Below are 17,232 nucleotides of genomic sequence, written 5' to 3' on the forward strand. Positions count from 1 at the left end.
ATTCTTTATCTCTGTGCTGTTTAACTTCTAACAGGGCAGGATAACTGAACAAGAAAATGGAAATCCTCATGGTTATTCTGGGTAGCCCTGAGAGACTTTTTGGAAACTGGCAGTTTGTTACATTTCTACTACCATTTTGAATGATAGACTGTGACTCGCCTGTACATGTATTTTTACCTGCTTTAACCTCTCAATAACTCTCTTACTTTTTCTTAGCTAATAAACCTTAGTTTGTTTACTGTAGAATTGGCTATAAGGGTTGTCTTTAGTGTGCAATCTAGGATGTAAATTGACTGGGCTTTGGGGTCTGGGTATAACTGGAATATGTTGTGATTTTTGGTGTAAGTGACCATTTATCACTAAGTCCAGCTTGCCTGGATGTCAAGATAGACTGGAATGTCTAAGGGAATTGTGTGTGACTCTATTATAAGACTGTTGTAGTACTTTGGGAGTTCACATTTGCTAGTGGATTGGTGAGATCAAATTATAGAACATACTACCAGTTTGGGGTGTCTGCCCTGCTTTTCTGACAGTCTACCCAGTAGGCATTCACTGTCCTGAGCCACTCCAAACAGTGCGATGGTCCCTTTCCTGGCTTCCCTTCTTCCACAGATGTTTCCGCTGGGGTTGGCTTTTCCCAACTCCTCTGTGTAGTTTGCAGGCATAGTCCAAACCGCCTCATTTCATTCTCTTTGTCCTTGATAGAAGCTAGCAGCTAGGCCTCTTCCTACCAGCATAACTCCAACCAGAAGGGAATCCTGCCATACAGCAAGCTCTTTGTCCCAACCCCTAAATGGAATTGTAGGCATAGGATTTTACAGACACTGGCCTAGGACCAATTTCTCTCTCTCAGAAGCTGCCTCTATTGTTCCCTGGATCTCTGTCAGTTGTAGAAATCCTGGGAAGGTGTAACCTGGCCTCTGAGACCTCCCTGTCTAGTCTTAAAAGGCCAGTGTACTTTATTACATTTCTCCTTACCTTTATGACACTGTCTAGTTTGATATCACTCTGTACTTGATATCACTCTGATCACTCTGATATCACTCTGTACTTCCTCCGCTGGAGGTTCAAAAGCGTAATCTAAATACTCATTTTTGTTGTACATCTTCCTCATGCAGCACTGTTAGAAATATTTGGCTTTAAAGTCCATTTAACTGGTGCAAGAAGGATCATCCTAGTGCAAAACTCACCATCCACTCGTGTAGATTTGATATGATTCCCATGATGAGCTTTTCTCCCTCCTCTTTGTGTAGCAGAAAGAAGGCGTGGTCATGATAGATCTGCACACACACACACACACACACACCCCTCCTTAGATGTTTTTTCAGCTGTTGGTGGCTGTGTGAAGCCTCACAGAAATCAGGTATGCCCTAAGGCAGTGTTTCTCAATGATCAGTCCGTGGACCAACCCTTGTCCCTGAGATCTCCTTGAAACAGGTTAGGAAGGCAGTAAGCAGGTCCCTGGTATCAAAAAGGTTGAGAAACACTGCCCTAGGGGATGCTCTTGCAGCGTGAAGGGAGACAGGCTCAGCCAGAGAAGTGGGAGAATTAGTGGAGTGAAGTGGGGCATATTTGTCTGAAGATGCCCACTGCACTTTTCTTTTCTTTTTTTTTTAAGAAGATTGACTCAGTTATATGATTTTTCCCTTTGTCCCAAAACAAATGTAGCTCACAAGTGGAAAACAGGAATTGGTGAATTTATTCAGCAAAAACACGAACGAAAATCTTTTAAAACAAAATCTTTGTCCAATACTAACTCTAAACCTTAACCTTTTTTTAGATTTCAGATAGCTTTTGGTTAACTTTTAAAGTTGTCAGGGGCCACTGCATTTAATTTTCCCTGGAAAATGAAGCGCTGAATGAGAGAGGCTGTTTTTATGGCACTTGCAGCTGGGCTGAAACCCAGCAGTCATGGATGCTTTATGACTGAGCATAATCTTGCAAGATTTTCAACCTAAAATGATATGAAAGGGGATAATTAAGTCTTTCAGATTTGGGTTGCTCTTCTTAACTTAATTCCAGACCTCCCTGATTTTTGCTTAACTCTCCAGTTTACCTATCTATTGTCAAAGTGTAACATGAATGATGCAGATGCTAGGATCAAAAAGTGAATGAGGTTGTGGGTGGAAATATTTTACTTGGAGCTCTCACTAAGAATATAAATCCCTTATTTTTTCCCGGTATTGTATATTATTTCTTTTATCATAGCATCTAGCAGCCCCAGCCATGGACCAGGATCCCACTGTGCTAAGCGCTAGAAAAACACAGAGCAAAAAGATAGGCCCCACTCCAAGGAGCTTTCAGTATAAATATGACAAGAGACAAAAGATGGACATAGATAGACAGAAGGGGGAGTACAAAAAAGTGCAAAAATATTGGTCAGCATGATAGACAGTTGTCTCTGAACACTGGCAGTCTAACTGGTGACAAGTTTTTTATAGGCACCACACAGCAAAGGAGAGTTTTGAGGAGGTTTGTGGGGGATGGTTGAAGGTGGGGTTTATGGGGAGCACCTTCCAACCACATGGGACAGCATAGGAGAAAGCACAAAGTGTTTGAAAATTTAACAAGGAGTCAGTAGACATTGTCATCATGGGCATACTGGAGGTGAGCATTGACAACAAGTGAGAGATGATAAGCAAGGTGGGAAATGGCCAGGAGGAGTTTTGAAGGTGAATACAAGCCGTGCATGTTTGATGCTATAGAGAAGGGGCAGCCCATGCAGGGATTCAAAGAGAGGGTGACCTGATCAAAGTGACAGTGTAAGAAAATGACCTTTGCAGCAGCATTCTGATGAGTTATGAGTGGGGCAAGATTGCATTTGTCAAGGCCAAAGAGGAAGGAGGGTGCAGTAATCGAGAATGAGATGATAGTGTTGATCCACAGGGATTGAGAAAGGACATTGTGAGGAGGGTGGTGGTGAAGATTAATTAATTTAAAAAGTGCATTCTTGAATGATGCTTTTCCAATGTGGATTTCTTTATTTCATATTTGAAGAGGGGAATAATATAATGCTGCATCTTCAAAATCATCTCTTTGAAGAAAGTTAATGAATATAAATCTCTGAAAGTAATTTGTATCACTACTGTTTAATACTTCTATTTACTACATACTAAAATGTAATACTAATTGCAAACATAACATGCCCAGGTCTCTCTTCGGTGGCATTTAAGCAGCAATACGTTACTACTGTTATGAGGAATTAGTTAGACATTAAGCTATGTTTTAATTCCAGGTCTGGTCAAAAAAGTGAAACTAACTCATAAGATAAATTGCTGTATTTATATGGGTTATTTCCTTTAAAAAAATGTATTGCAGCCTTGAAGCATACAGGAATGTGTAGAACTATGCAGTACCAAGCTATCTATCATGCTTCAGATTCACCAGGCTAATCAGAGACCTGAAATTGATAATAAATGGTAGTGCTGATATCACATGGATTGGTTTTGATCTGGTATTGCTATGTGAAACATAGGCAGTGATGAAGAGATGTTTGGTACAAGTGGGATTAACCTACCTGATAGCCAAAATGTTACCAATAAGTAGACAGACAGTCTTTCTTGCAGCTTTCTTTTTAGCAACCTTCGGCTGAACTAGGTTGCACATCAATAAGTCTTCAGTTCCTTGTAATACACACAATACTTCAATCCAGAACAATGAGACAATCGGGAATGCCTGCTCAGAGTGTTCTGTTATCACAGTATGATTTATTTAAATAACACACATTACCTATGGAACATTAACCTTCTTCTATTAATTAATTTAAATGAAAACTGCTTTCCAGTTTATTAATCAAATCTGACTACAAATATTAATTACAAATATGCTGGTATTTGTAAGTCAAATACAGAACCTATCTTCATAAACATAGCTATAAATTGAAGTATTTTAAAAATTCCCAGTTCAAAATATCAGAAACACAAAAACTTTTGCATCTTGCCAAATATTATGGATGAATGAAAAAACAAGTATTACTCACCATATTGCCAGTGTTATTGGCATTATTTTCTTTATGCTTGTTTAGATGAGTACACCTATCTACATCCTTTAACCTAAGCCTTCCTTTCTATCTTCCACTTTGCAAGATGATAAACGTTGTACTCCTCTATTCCAAATGCAAGACGTGAACATAGTGAACATTTTTCCACCGGAACAATTAATGTAGAAAAATAATGCAACTAGTTAAACTCTTTGGGGCCTTGTAAACATTTACTTGCTTATACTATGATTAAGAAATGCTCTTGTATCAAAAGTACCCTTAGTAATAGATATATTACTTGTATATAAATGTATCCTGTCTCCTTCAGCATTGATTTTAATTTTGTTTGTTTTTAAATGGAAAGAAAAAGGAAAAGTCTTATGATGAGGCCACAAATTGGGAGGTAGAAGTTTTATTCCTATTCCCACCTGAGAGTTGAGAGAGCCATTTAATTTCTCTCTGTTTCATTTTCCCCATCTGTAAAATTAGGTTAATGCCAGATTAGCTCACAAGATTATCAGGATTCATTCTTAAATGAGTCTAAAGCACTTTGAGACTTCCATGAGTTGCATGGAAGGTGCCATGTAGAATAGGTACAAGGTGTTGTTATTTTATTGTTCTAGAATGTCCCAAAAGAACAAAAAACCATCAGGATTTCCCAATATTCTGAAGGTTACTCAGAAAAATGAGCAATATTGAAATTTGGAGGAGCTATGGAGGATGATTTGATGGTGTGAGGGTAAAGATTTATAAGTAATAAATTAAATGTTACCCAATTGCCTGTCAATGATAGATTATATTTTATTATCTTTTTGTGATGATAGCTAGATGCCTTCAGGGATTAGGTGTATAATAATAATTATTACAACTTGAAGACATTCTTAGATGCTGTTATCTTGTTTTGTATAGCAAGGAAGGTGATAGCAATGTACAAATATTTGTTGTTAAGAAATTTCATGTTGCTAATCATATTGGGGGATCAACTAATCGATATCTGATAGCCTTCTAAAAAGACCTTGTCATGTTAATCCATAACAATGTGAAGTTTGTCATCTTAGCTGCTATGAACTGAGATTTCACAGGCTTGCAGATAATAAGTAAATATATCTTATAGATCAGATCTTCACTCGGTAGTCTCTTTTCTGTCCAATTGTTTGACTCAAATTCAATCTTGGATGGCTTTGTAACTTGCTCTTTTTGAATCCAACCAAGAAAGAATTGATACTGATTAGTGAAGGCATCAGTGCAGAAACTTGGAGTTTGAGTCAGCTCTTTAGGCAGTTGGTTCTGTTAGGACTCTGAGTGTTAGTATACACTTCATTTAAAAACCCATGGCTGGCCTGTGCCAACTGATTTGGGGTCGTGGGGCTGGGGTTACGGGTCTGTTTCATTGCAGAGTTAGATATCCGGGCTCAGGCTGGAGCCCAGGCTCCAGGACCCTGCAAGGTGGGAGGGTCCCAGATCTCTGGCTGCAAACCGAGCCCAAATATCTACACCACAATTAAACAGCTCCTTAGCACGAGCCCCGCGAGCCCAAATTAGCTGGCATGGACCAGCTGCAGGTGTCTAATTACAGTGTAGACATAATCTTAGGGTCATCTTGAATTACAAGTCATCTATGTGCATTTATTGCTGTTCATGATGAAACGTTCTTGGTGAATATTTATTTTAAAAAGTAAGATGCCTTTGGTTTTTAGTCCAGCAGATGATATTTAATTTTCATAACTTCTGACCTTGGAACGGCAATCTCTTTGAATTTCAGTCACACAACTACAGCAATCTCAGATAGGCTGTAACTAGAGTTATGGGATACCCGGCTTTTGTCAGCACTGAGAAGAGCCCAACCAATCTATCGTCAATGTTTCATGGGGTGACTGACTGGCTCTCTGTCCACTGACTGAGGTTTTGAGGGGGCAGCAAAGAAATCCCACTTTCTTTCACACTTCTGCTGAAAACACTCAGGTGAGAAGTCAGCTCCTCTGAAGCTGCTCAGCACCAGCAGATCTGGAGAATCCTTCTCCAGTCCTGCCACCTCCACCTTTAATTAGAAAAACTCCCATGTTCCTTAGTAGTAATCCCAAGCACTACCGGCTTTTTGTAGTGTTGTTGCAATGCTTTGGGCCATTATTTCAGAATACTGTAGTATTTTTGGTTACTACCCAGTTCAGGCCATTCACTGTACCTTTTTTCTAGGCTTAGTTAAAGGGAGTCCCCAGATTAGGGTTTTCCTATTACTTTGTTGCATTTTGGGGCACATCAACCTGGTAAATAGCATTTAAAGAAGCAGGGGAGGAGCATTATTACTCCCATTGATGTGGAGCAGGTGGGCTTCTGCTCCTCCTTCAAGATGTTTTTTATGGAGGTGGGAAATGGGTTTCCACTGTTACTCCTCTGAAGACTATACATGTGGAGGAGCAGTTCAGCCATGATTTTAAGCCCTAAAAAGGGTACCAGCTTACATGTGTCAGGAGGGGAGAAGTGTTGCAAGCCACAATCCTGCGTTTTACTGGAAGTTGAATGATTTTTGTGGAGAGAAGTTTTGATTTGGGAATGGGTCTGCAATGGGTTAACACCAAGTTCTGTTGTTAAGTCAAAGGACATGTGAAACCCACCAGCTCTAATTCACATTTGTTCAACTAACTTTCTTGCCTGTAAATTTGTTTCACATGGCTTTTCAATCCACAATTTCCCCCCAACAGGCTTTTTCCTTAGCTCACAGTTTTGGTTTGGATATTTTGTTTAGGTTTATTTAGACTCAGAAACTGAAAACATACCCATTGAAAACTCTGTAAAGGAGAGCAGCCTGGCATATTTTTTCTGAAGACATTGCCCAATTTTGATTTGTCTAGTTTCTGGGGATGGGTAGCCCACCTCTTTCCAACAGTAGGTCCCAAAAGTCTTCTCTGGTTCTATTTGCCACCTGAATAGCTGCTTCCTAAACTATGAAGCCAACGTAGAGCTAACTGATCCATTGATTTTTCAATTTTCCAAGAGTTCAGAAAAAAAAAAAAAAAAAAGGGTTATATCAAGCTGAATCCTAGAATTGCAAAAAATGTTGGCAAATTATAAAAAAAAAAAAAAAAAAAAAAACCTTTTAGATCAAATGAAACTTTCAGACTGGCAATTCATAGTCATTCATAATGACAATAAATAGTCATTGGGCTAGAGAGAGTGAGTGAAAATGTCTGACTCTGTAACTTGGTTGTTATGGCACTCACCTAGGATGTGGGAGACAGCCCCAAGTTCAAAATCCTGCTGCAATGACTACTTAATTATTTATACACAATCAGAGAGACTGACTGTCCCATTAGATCATATAGTATTTCAGTGGCTAGAGCACTCTCTTGCTGTGGGGGGCACCCAAGTTCATATCCCTGCTCCACATCAGGCAGAAGGGGGAATTGAATCCAGGTCTCCTATATCCCCACTAAGTGCCTGAACCCTAACCCTTTCCATCCAATTGTTAATTTTGAGGGGTCAAAAAAATATTCGGCCAAAACCATTCAGTACATTCTTGTCAAATTTGCAAATAATTTTGCATCAACCAAAACTGCATTTTTTCCATGATTAAGTTAATTGTCTGAAAAATTTTGATCCACTCTAACTCCAAGACATCCTATGCCCCCAAAGGTAATGCAGAATTACAGGAGCTACAGCTCAGAAGTAGGACAGTAATAGCTTTTGTATATCTAATAAACTATCTTAGAGCCTCTGGTGCTGAAATCTCTTGGTAAACTCTCAGGAAATTTTGTGTAGTGAGAGCCCAGTCAATTTAATAATTGATTTCCATCTACAGTAGATATGATATAATGGTTTCCATTAAAAGTTACTGTTTACCAACAGATACCACAGACTTCTATTTGAGATACTAGAGGATTTCTCTATGTTTATAATAGGAAATAGCGGTGGTTTGTCAAAAACCACCATGAGATAATTGTAGGCAAATGTTAATTTGTTACTGGAAACATTTTTATAGCCAGAAACCTATGATTCTGTTCTTAGAGTCTCAACAAACCTTTACACCATCCTATAAAATTCATTGTACGTTTCCAATGTAATATAGGGACAATTTATTGGTACCCAAAAGAAAGGAAAATTCTTATTGTAATTTTCAACTTTTATTGCAAAGTTAAGTTTTTCCAAGAGGAAGTTGGTGGACAAGGGGTTGGGGAAGGGATGTTGTATTTGATGTTTTCCAAAAGCCTAAAGATTACTACTGTAATTTCCTTGCCTTTTGAAAATCATAGTAGACTTTTATTTAATAAGATAAAGGTTGTTGATACTTTCCTTTCTCATTTGCCTGTTCTCATCTTGATTCATGCCTCTATCAGTGATTTATTAATTGACTTGCCTGTTCTTTCATCTCTCTCCTGGTATCTTCTTCCCTTGGGTTACAAATTAGATCTTGTGCTCAGTACTTAAGCAAACTCTCTAGGGGTGTGAAATGTCATTAAATAGTGCAACTAAAATACAAGTGAGATCACTAGAAAGACTTATTGATAATGTCTGCTTTTGGACGTCAGGAGCAATAGCAAAGACTGATCTATCTTTAGCTGGGCACAAGCAGTACTTGGACTTACTCCTCTTTTGACTTTCTGATTCAGATCTTGGATAGTAGCCAGGTCAGAAGGGTGGGCCCCCCTTTTCAGGGGAAGTTTATAAAACAAACATTTCCATTTCTGTCATATTGCCCCCACTAAATATATGACGTTTTTTCTCTGAATGCATGATTGTCGTTTAGGGCATGTCTACACAACAACTAGACACCTGTGACTGGCCTGTGCCTTGGGTTTGCAAGCCTCAGGCTGCAGGGCTGTTTCACTCCTGGGTAGACATCTGGACTTGGTTTGGAGCCTGGGTTCCAGGACCATGCAAAGTGGGAGGGTCCCAGAGCTTGGGCTCCAGCCTGAGCTCGTAAGTCTACACAATAATGAAACAGCCTGAGCTCTGCGAGCCCAAATCAGCTAGCAAGGGCCAATGGTGGGTTTTTCTATGCTGCGTAGACATACCACAAGGTATGTTATTATATGACTCATAATGCAGCCCTAACAGGGTTAACAAGGAAAAAGACAAGGAGTCTACTGAATGTAAGACTGCACAACTCTGTGCAGATGCTCCCTGTTCTGGTTTTAGTTTGTATCTTATGAGAAGTGCTTTAGCACCATGATGAAAACCTGACCATTCCTAGCTGTCTGATCAGTTCCAGAACTTTCTACATCTTCTATGGCACCCATAGCATGATGTTGACACCTTAATTAAAAAAAAATATTTTAAACCTTTTTCATGTGAGACTAGCTCTGATAAAGGTATAGCCACAAAACTGACATAAGATAGGGAGTCACAGTACAAGTCCCTCCACAGTGCTCAAGCAAGGGCCTTATGCCCTGGAATGGAAGAATTTTTGTACAAAAGAGGCATGTCCATTTAATTTCTGGGCTCTCTGTGGAGAGTACAAAGATAGGCTCTGATCCTGTAGTTGCACTAGGGGGGCTGACTCTTGTGATAGTCTGAACACCCATTAACTTCAGTAAAGTTCTGCAAGGGAATAGAGGTCTGACCACATGGAAATGCAGGAAAGGTTAAATGCTACCAGCTGATATGGTGGGTTTAGTGCCGTATGTACATGTTCAGTCAGAAGGTAATGACCTTGTTACTACTGATCTGTGAGTAGTCCCACAGAAATTAATACGACTACTGACAATAGTAAAATTAATCCCATTTATAAGCATTTGTAGGATTAAGGCTTTCATGAACTAGATATGGAAAAAGTATGTGTCCCATGATTAATGCTACTCTTATCTTCATTTGCTTGTATATTTCCTAATGATTTTTTTTTTGGGGGGGTGGGGAAAACAAACAAGTCAGCAATTTGATTTACCCAGGTAATGCCATTTCTGAAACTAAACATTTCTGAATTATTGTTTCTCTGATGCTGTGAATGCCTTCATCTACTATACCACTCTCCCTTGAACTTGATTGTTTTTTACTGGTTGTCATGTAGGGATTCTAAAATAAAACCAGTCTGTGCCTGCAAAGAGTAAATCTAAAATAAGACTGTCTGATTTCTTTCTAAAACCTTGCTGGCTTGTGCAGCCTTTTTCTGCAATAAAAGCTTAGAGATTCCTTATAGCCTTTCACTGTGTTAGACCATATAATTTTATCAAATAATTGGTTCTGCTCTTCACAAAACTGCAAGTAACAAAGTTCACTTTATTTTATTTAAAACTTTTCTGCTGTTGTTGATGGAATTCTCCTCCTACTCTTTTTCTTGGCTCAAGTTGCTGGGTTCTTTCATTTTTGACCATTTCTAACCTATTTAAAGCTTCTGATAAGTGCCTGTTATCTGATTTCTGGTACAAAAATCAATTCATTTGACCACAGCTTTTCCTTTGAAATCTTTAGAGCATTTGATACACCCTTGACATAACCTCCATCTACCTGTCTTTGAGTAAATAAAATCACTTTTTTTAGATGTTCATTCTCCATCACTTAGTAAACTGGCTTTTTTTGTTAATACTTCATTTCATTCCTCATAGTAATGCACTGATCAACATTAAAAAAAGAGCCCCCTTTCTCAGCCCTGGGAGACTAGCAGTGGAAAATCACGGAAAAGTAATAATGGATTTTATTATCGCAATGTATCCATTGTTAATTGTCTTAGATCCAAAACACTTCATTCCATTCCTTTAAAATAAAAAAGTACAATAAAAATAGAATGGAAAGTGGTTTTTTTTTTCCCTCATAGGGTGAAAGCGGGACTCTGACTCTGTTAAAGAGAGAGTGTAAATAAGTGGCTCTGTCTTATGACTATTGTGTAAAAAATATTTATTTTTCTTGATTTTTAAGAGTATTCATCTATGTACAATAGAGAATGGAACAAGTTAAAAACAACAACTGACAATGGTTAACACTGCCTCTTTTGAAGTCTGACTTGTGCTTTATGAATGAAAAGATAAAACTACAGAAAAATAACAGAGAACTGTAGATTCACTTGTATGTTTTTCTTTTTCATGTTCATGTCATTTAAACATTTATGAATCCTGCAAAACTGTGTTAAATTATGTATCAGGTTGATTTTTCCAGAGTGCCCATGAAACCTCTGTAGGGTGTATTGGCTGGCTATCCCTTTCACCTCACCCGGGGGGAGAGTTTTTACAATTTTTTTTTCTCTTTTTCAGCTAGAGAGACTACAATCTGAGAATACCTCTGAGTGGAGAAAGAGAGAGATACTCGAAACAGAAAAGCAAGGTCTGGAAAGAGAGAATAGACAGTTGAAGGCCCAAGTGAAAGAAATTCAGGAACTTCTGGATAAGAGAAATAAACAGACAGCAAGTAATTTGGGTTCTGATTTCAAGACAGCACAAAGAGAACTGCTGGAAAAAAATAAGGTATGGATTTTACTTGGCAGTAGAGCTAAACTTGTTTCAAAGAAGTTGAAGTGTCCCTACTCGCCATTTGCCAGAAGCTGGGAATGGGTGACAGAGGATGGATCAGTTGATGATTACCTGTTCTGTTCATTCCCTCTGAAGCACCTGGCATTGGCCACTGTTGAAAGACAGGATCTTGGGCTAAGTGGACCATTTGTACATCCATCAAGTAGTGTATGTTAATTAAGTGTTTGAAGGATTTGGGGCCCTAATGCATTACTTAACTTTATTTTTGAATGGATGGCATGTTCTTTGAAAAAAGGCTCTGATGGGTGGTGTCATTGCATGAAGTATAACAACGACAATGATTTTTTTGTGGTGTTGTGATAGCTATTAGCTTTTCCTTTTCACACTACAATATGACAAGCAAAATCATCATAAATATTTCCCTACTGCACTTACTTTTATGTAAATTCACTTATACAGAATTTCAAAGAACTGGACTCCTATTTAATGTATTTTGTTTAGTATTCAAATATCTTACACAGTTCATTCTTTGAGACTATAATGCTGCAAAATCTCATTCTTCCAGAAGGGGCCTAGGTTTGCTAAGGAAAAACAAATTGCTTATATCTTATCTTCCTAAAATATCTTTCCATACTATTGTCACAGTTCAGGGCAGCTGCACCTGTGTGCATACATTTTATGAATTCAAGATCAGATACTTCCAGACAGCAGTGTCCATCAGGGCTGTTCCCACATCCTAGATATTCTTATTCACTCCCAGCTGAAAGCATAAAGAGTGGAGTGTGCCCCAGCCATCGCTCAGTTTTTTTCCTACTGCCTATCGCTGTGAGACTGAGGCTATATCTACTCTATCACTTATCTCAGTATCACTTATGTTGCTCAGGGGTGTGAAAAAACACCGCCTGGGCGACATAAATACACCAACATAAGCACCAATGCGGACAGCACCGTTGGTGAGAGCTTTTCCCAATGACAGAGAAAAGCAAAGGAGACAGGAAGAGAAACACTTGTAACATGGCCTTCAGAGGAAGCTAAGAAAGAGAGCTCTTTGGGGAAAGTACTGGCTGAAGGGAGGCTTGCAGCTGTAAGGAAGAAACTGCCTCCTGCTGTATGACTTGTACTGTGTTCAGGGAAATAGGGTTTTGTATAATTCTTTGTAAATATACAGGATTCTATCAAAGAAATATCAGATTCCATCATCAATTTCTCCTCCTAGCAAACAACTTACAAGATCCCAATTACTGGCTAACCACTCGAGTGAAAAGGAGCAATACTGGCATTAGGAGTGGGATTCAGTTTCCAAGGAGAGAAGTGTGAGCTGGTACTCCTGTTGAGGAAAGATGGAGTAAATAATGGAGGTAGTTGCAGAACTCAAAGATGCCCAAAAGAATTTAAAAAAAGGTCTAAAACAAGAGCTGGAGGCTCTGCAAAGAAGTATTAAACCAAAAAATTGGAAGCTTCCCAGGAAGGGCTGAGAGATGACTTGCAGGCAGAGATGAAATCTTTGTTGGGGCAGCAGCTACAAAGTGGTTGGACAGATTGGAGAGCCCAGCTGCAACACTTCCAAATCTGGGATGGCAAAGTGGATCAAAGAGGTGACCAGCAACCTGACTGTCAAGGATCAGAAGGTTTCCCAGGAAAGAGAGGTCATTAGGAAAACTTTGGCCAACTTGGATCTTGCTAACAGATAAGGGGCAGCAAGGATGCCAAGAACCGAAAAAATTGCTTTGAGAAGGAAATAAAAGGGTCACACAGTCTACAGTGAAAGTCAGCCATCTGGAATTGGAATTGGGCTAGTTAGAAAACATGGGTGAAATAAGGCATTTACAACACTTTTCTACCTTGTCTGCAATCCTAAAAACCTCAGAGGGGAGAGGGAAGATTGTTCCAGCTCAACTGAGAAAAAAGCTACTCATTTTCTGTTTTTTTTTTGTTTGTTTTTTTTCCTTAAAGCCTGGGGGGACATGCTGGAAGGCTTATTTAGCTCAGTTGAACATCATGCCACAAATGGTTGGCTGGGTATACAAACAGAAGGGGATATTTCTAGCAGCCAACTTGAGTGGCCCAGCTCCAATTGTGCTACACAAGTGATACCCCAGAAAAGAGACTGAAACATCCAAACTTGATACAAACCCTTGATATGTGGTTAGCAGCCAGCCACCAATCTGGACTGATCAGGGCACAGCTAAGAGCTAGAAGAGGTGAAAAAGAGTCCCTAATTGAAATGACAGAAGACTTGGGTCCCTGGAATATCTAGATACCAATGAGGACTTCTAGGATAAATTTACAATGGACCAATTTATAGACACTTTAGCTAGACTTAGACTTGCAACTCACGATCAGCAAAAGGAGGCCAAATGCACTCCAGGAGGCAGTGAAATTGGCCACAGAACTTAAATCTTTCCATATAGCAGCTCATCAGAAGAGGAAACAACCACTGTTGAGAAAGATGGAAGCTGATCTCTATTAGTCCTGTAAGTAAAGTCTCTGCCTCATATGTATGATAGCAAAGAGAATTCTAATTTTTCTTGACATTTTTAAATAGTTAGAAGCGAGCGTTAAATTCAGTTTGTAAAACCAAGAGAAATTGGTAATAATGCAAAAATTAAGGAAAGCAGTTCATTTAATTCTGCTACCATGAAAAATCTAGCCACAAAAAGGATTGCTCTAAATATAAGTCAAGTCAGGACAGAGTGTCACAAGTGTCTGGCGAAAGCCTCTCACTCAGTTTGGGAAGTGGAGATGAAAGCAAGATGAAGGGACAAAGCTTGGAGGTAAAAGAGGCAGCACCACAGTTTTAATTTAGTACTGAGTAGTTTAATAATAATAATGGGAGTTTGGCTAAGTATGTAATAGGATCTGTGAAATGCACCAGGAATCGTGGACACTGGCCCAAATGTAGGTGATTAGATCTGACATGATAAAATGCTAAAGAACAAGGAATCCAAAAGTGAACCACCTAATTGGTCTCAAATGAAAACATTGACTGAGGAACGTGCGTCTGCTCAAAAATGGGGAAAACTGAACTTCTGGATTTTGAGCAAGAACTCTGGGTAGTAGAGATAGTGGATGAGCTAACGAGTGGTTTGGGTTTGATTATGACGAATAAATGCCAAGAAAGTGGTCTTACAAATGTCTTCTAAGGAAATGGAGAGACAGCACCACAGCTATGCATTACGTCTGGCTTCTCACCAGGCCTGTGACCAATATAGAATCTGGCCACAACCCCCTGGAATGCATTAGCAGAAGCATAGTAAGCAAAACATGAGAAGTCATTCTTCCACTCTACTCAGCACTGACAAGGCCTCAAATGGAGTCCTGTGGCCCAGTTCTGGGCATCACTTTTTGGGAAAGACATGGACAAATTGGAGAAAATGCGGATGAGAGCAACAAAAATGATTTAAGATCTAGAAAACATAACATATGAGGAAAAAATGAAAAAAAAATGGGTTTGTTTAGTCTGTAGAGGAAAAGACTGAGGGGGGACATGATAACAGTCTCCAAGTATGTAAAAGGTTGTTATAAAGAGTAGGGTGATAAATTGTTCTTCTTAACCACTGAGGACAGAACAAGAAGTAAATGGGCTTAAATTGCAGCAAGGCAGATTTAGGTTAGACATTAGGAAAAAATTTCTAACTGTAAGAGTGGTTAAATACTGAAACAATTTACCTAGGGAGATTGTGGAATCTCTGTCATTGGAGGCTTTTAAGAACAGATTAGATATACACCTGTCAGGGATGGTTTAGATATTACTTAGCTCTGCCTCAGTGCAAGGCACTGGGCTAGATGACTTATCAAGGTCCCTTCCAGTCTTACATTTCTGTGATTTCTATGATTTCGGAAATACTGATATAGATAGTTATAAGCACATAGTCATAAACCTTGGTTCTAAGTGACTTGCTGTAGAATATAACAATCAATTAACTATTAAAGTCTCTATTATCTTTTTCCCTTTGTATTAAGGGCAAGTTTCTAAATAGTTATTAAAACATGCCCATGGGGCCTTTTTTCCAACGTTAAAAGTATTTAGCTTGCTTATTACAGAATTAGCCCACTTGTAACACGGATGGCGTCAGAGGGATTGCAACAGTGTAACTGAGGACATAATTCATGTTATGACATTTCCGTTCCCATGTGGTTTTGCAGTTTATTGCTCCAGTAGCCTTGCTGCTATTTTTAGGAAAAGGAGAGGAGACGGTGAAGAGGAGTGTGTGTCCCTGCCTTTGAGTTACTGTGATTCTACGTTAATTGAATACGCAGCTTATGTGCCTTGGAATGGGGGACAGATAGATGCTAAGTACAGAATGTGTGGGAGGATGTGTGTGTAGTGGGGGAGGGTTCAGGGAAGGGATGGGGAACAAGAGAACTAGGACCAGAGTTTGCTACCCTTATTTGACCTGAGTTACATTACCTCATTCCAGGAATAAGCCAACTAAAATCTGTGGGCCTTCTCTGAGTAAGATGCAACACATCATGATTGAGGCTGTCAACATCTGTCACAAATTAACTTCCATAACTTTTCCATGCTTAATTGTCTGTATGTGATTTATTTTGTTTAGCTTTCTTTTGTGATTTTTTAAAAAAATAATGAAAATATAGTAAAAACTTAGCATAGGGCTATGAGTAAGCACCAAGTGCTGAATGGACCAGATGTAAACAAATAGCCTGTAGCTTGCAACTCAGACAGCTTGTCAAATAAATGCTCCTCTCTCTTATTCCTTCCCCACCATCCTCCAACAAAGGAAAGTCTGGAGAGCGTGTTGAATCTACAGTCACCAGAACTTACAAATAGTTATGCTACAGAGGTACTTTAGAATTGTTCCCCTATATTTAGGATAGACAACAATAGTAGCATTATCTGGTGGTAAAAGTTGGGAAATTTTGACTCTTTAATGAAAACCATTGGTGACCAGTAATAAATCAAATAAATCATATATTGGCAACGGTTTTTTAAATCTGTTGGTGTTTGTTATGTATTCCAAAAATGGTGTGAGTCTCTATAAGGGAGAAAAGGTTCTCCTAGCAGGAAAGAGGAAATGCTTTATGATCTCTTCCTTACCCCGGTGAGTTAAAGCCAGACCAGGAAGCAAAGAGAAACTGAGGAAACTGATTCATTAGAATTCTACCGGTTTCCAAAGAAAGCTAATGCAATAAGGATTTATTTGTCTATATTTTCACCTATATTAGATTGGAAAAAATCACCTGGATATTCCAAGCCAGTGTGGCAAATCTGTGTTTTTCAGCAGTAACAGACAGCATTTTTTGTAACTATTTTTCTTAATATTGCGCTTTTGAATGATTCCTTAACACCATCTTTTGTAAGTGGACTCATTCCAGCCTTTAATGTTGAACGTGCACTGTAGTGTGTACACTTACATACAAATAATAATATGCACAATCATTTGTCATTAAGGGTAGCAATTCACACACCAGTGCCATGAATGCAAACAAGCATTTTTGGGGGCACAAATGTTAGTATGAAGATATGTGCCTATAAAATGAGATATGTGTCTACCAAAAAAATTAGGCCCTAAAATTCTGGACTGTCAGTATATTCAAAATATTTCCATTGGCAGTTTCCAAAAGGATAACTTCTGTTGTATGAGATCAGCAAAATTGGTGAAAGAATTGAGATCAGACATAAAAACCAATGTGGCTCTATTGATTGCACTTCCTGGAATGGAGTTTGCATTTTAAAATGATAGTTATAATGTTTGACAAATAGGTTGACATCTAATTTTAAATGTATCCAAGTGGTTTATTTTAGAAGGGATCACAATGAAGGATAAAAACTATTGAAAATATAACTCAATACCCGAGAGCATATGATTTACTTAAGGAGATTTATTACTTTCAACT

General features: G+C 38.7%; 1 protein-coding gene across 2 annotated transcripts in view; it reads left to right on the top strand.

Moving 5' to 3' along the window:
* The window catches only part of CCDC102B (coiled-coil domain containing 102B), a 266,993-nt gene that overhangs the window by 57,604 nt on the left and 192,157 nt on the right, over positions 1-17,232 (top strand). For both annotated transcript variants that reach the window (XM_067537430.1, XM_067537431.1), the window contains one exon: positions 11,158-11,367. In XM_067537430.1, coding sequence (XP_067393531.1) covers positions 11,158-11,367 — 210 coding nt within the window. The remainder of the gene's footprint in view (positions 1-11,157; positions 11,368-17,232) is intronic.

This window comes from Emydura macquarii, unplaced genomic scaffold (genome assembly GCF_026122565.2).
Source record: "Emydura macquarii macquarii isolate MOO-44397 ecotype Brisbane River unplaced genomic scaffold, CSIRO-AGI_Emac_v2 contig_431, whole genome shotgun sequence".
Taxonomy (NCBI): domain Eukaryota; kingdom Metazoa; phylum Chordata; order Testudines; family Chelidae; genus Emydura; species Emydura macquarii.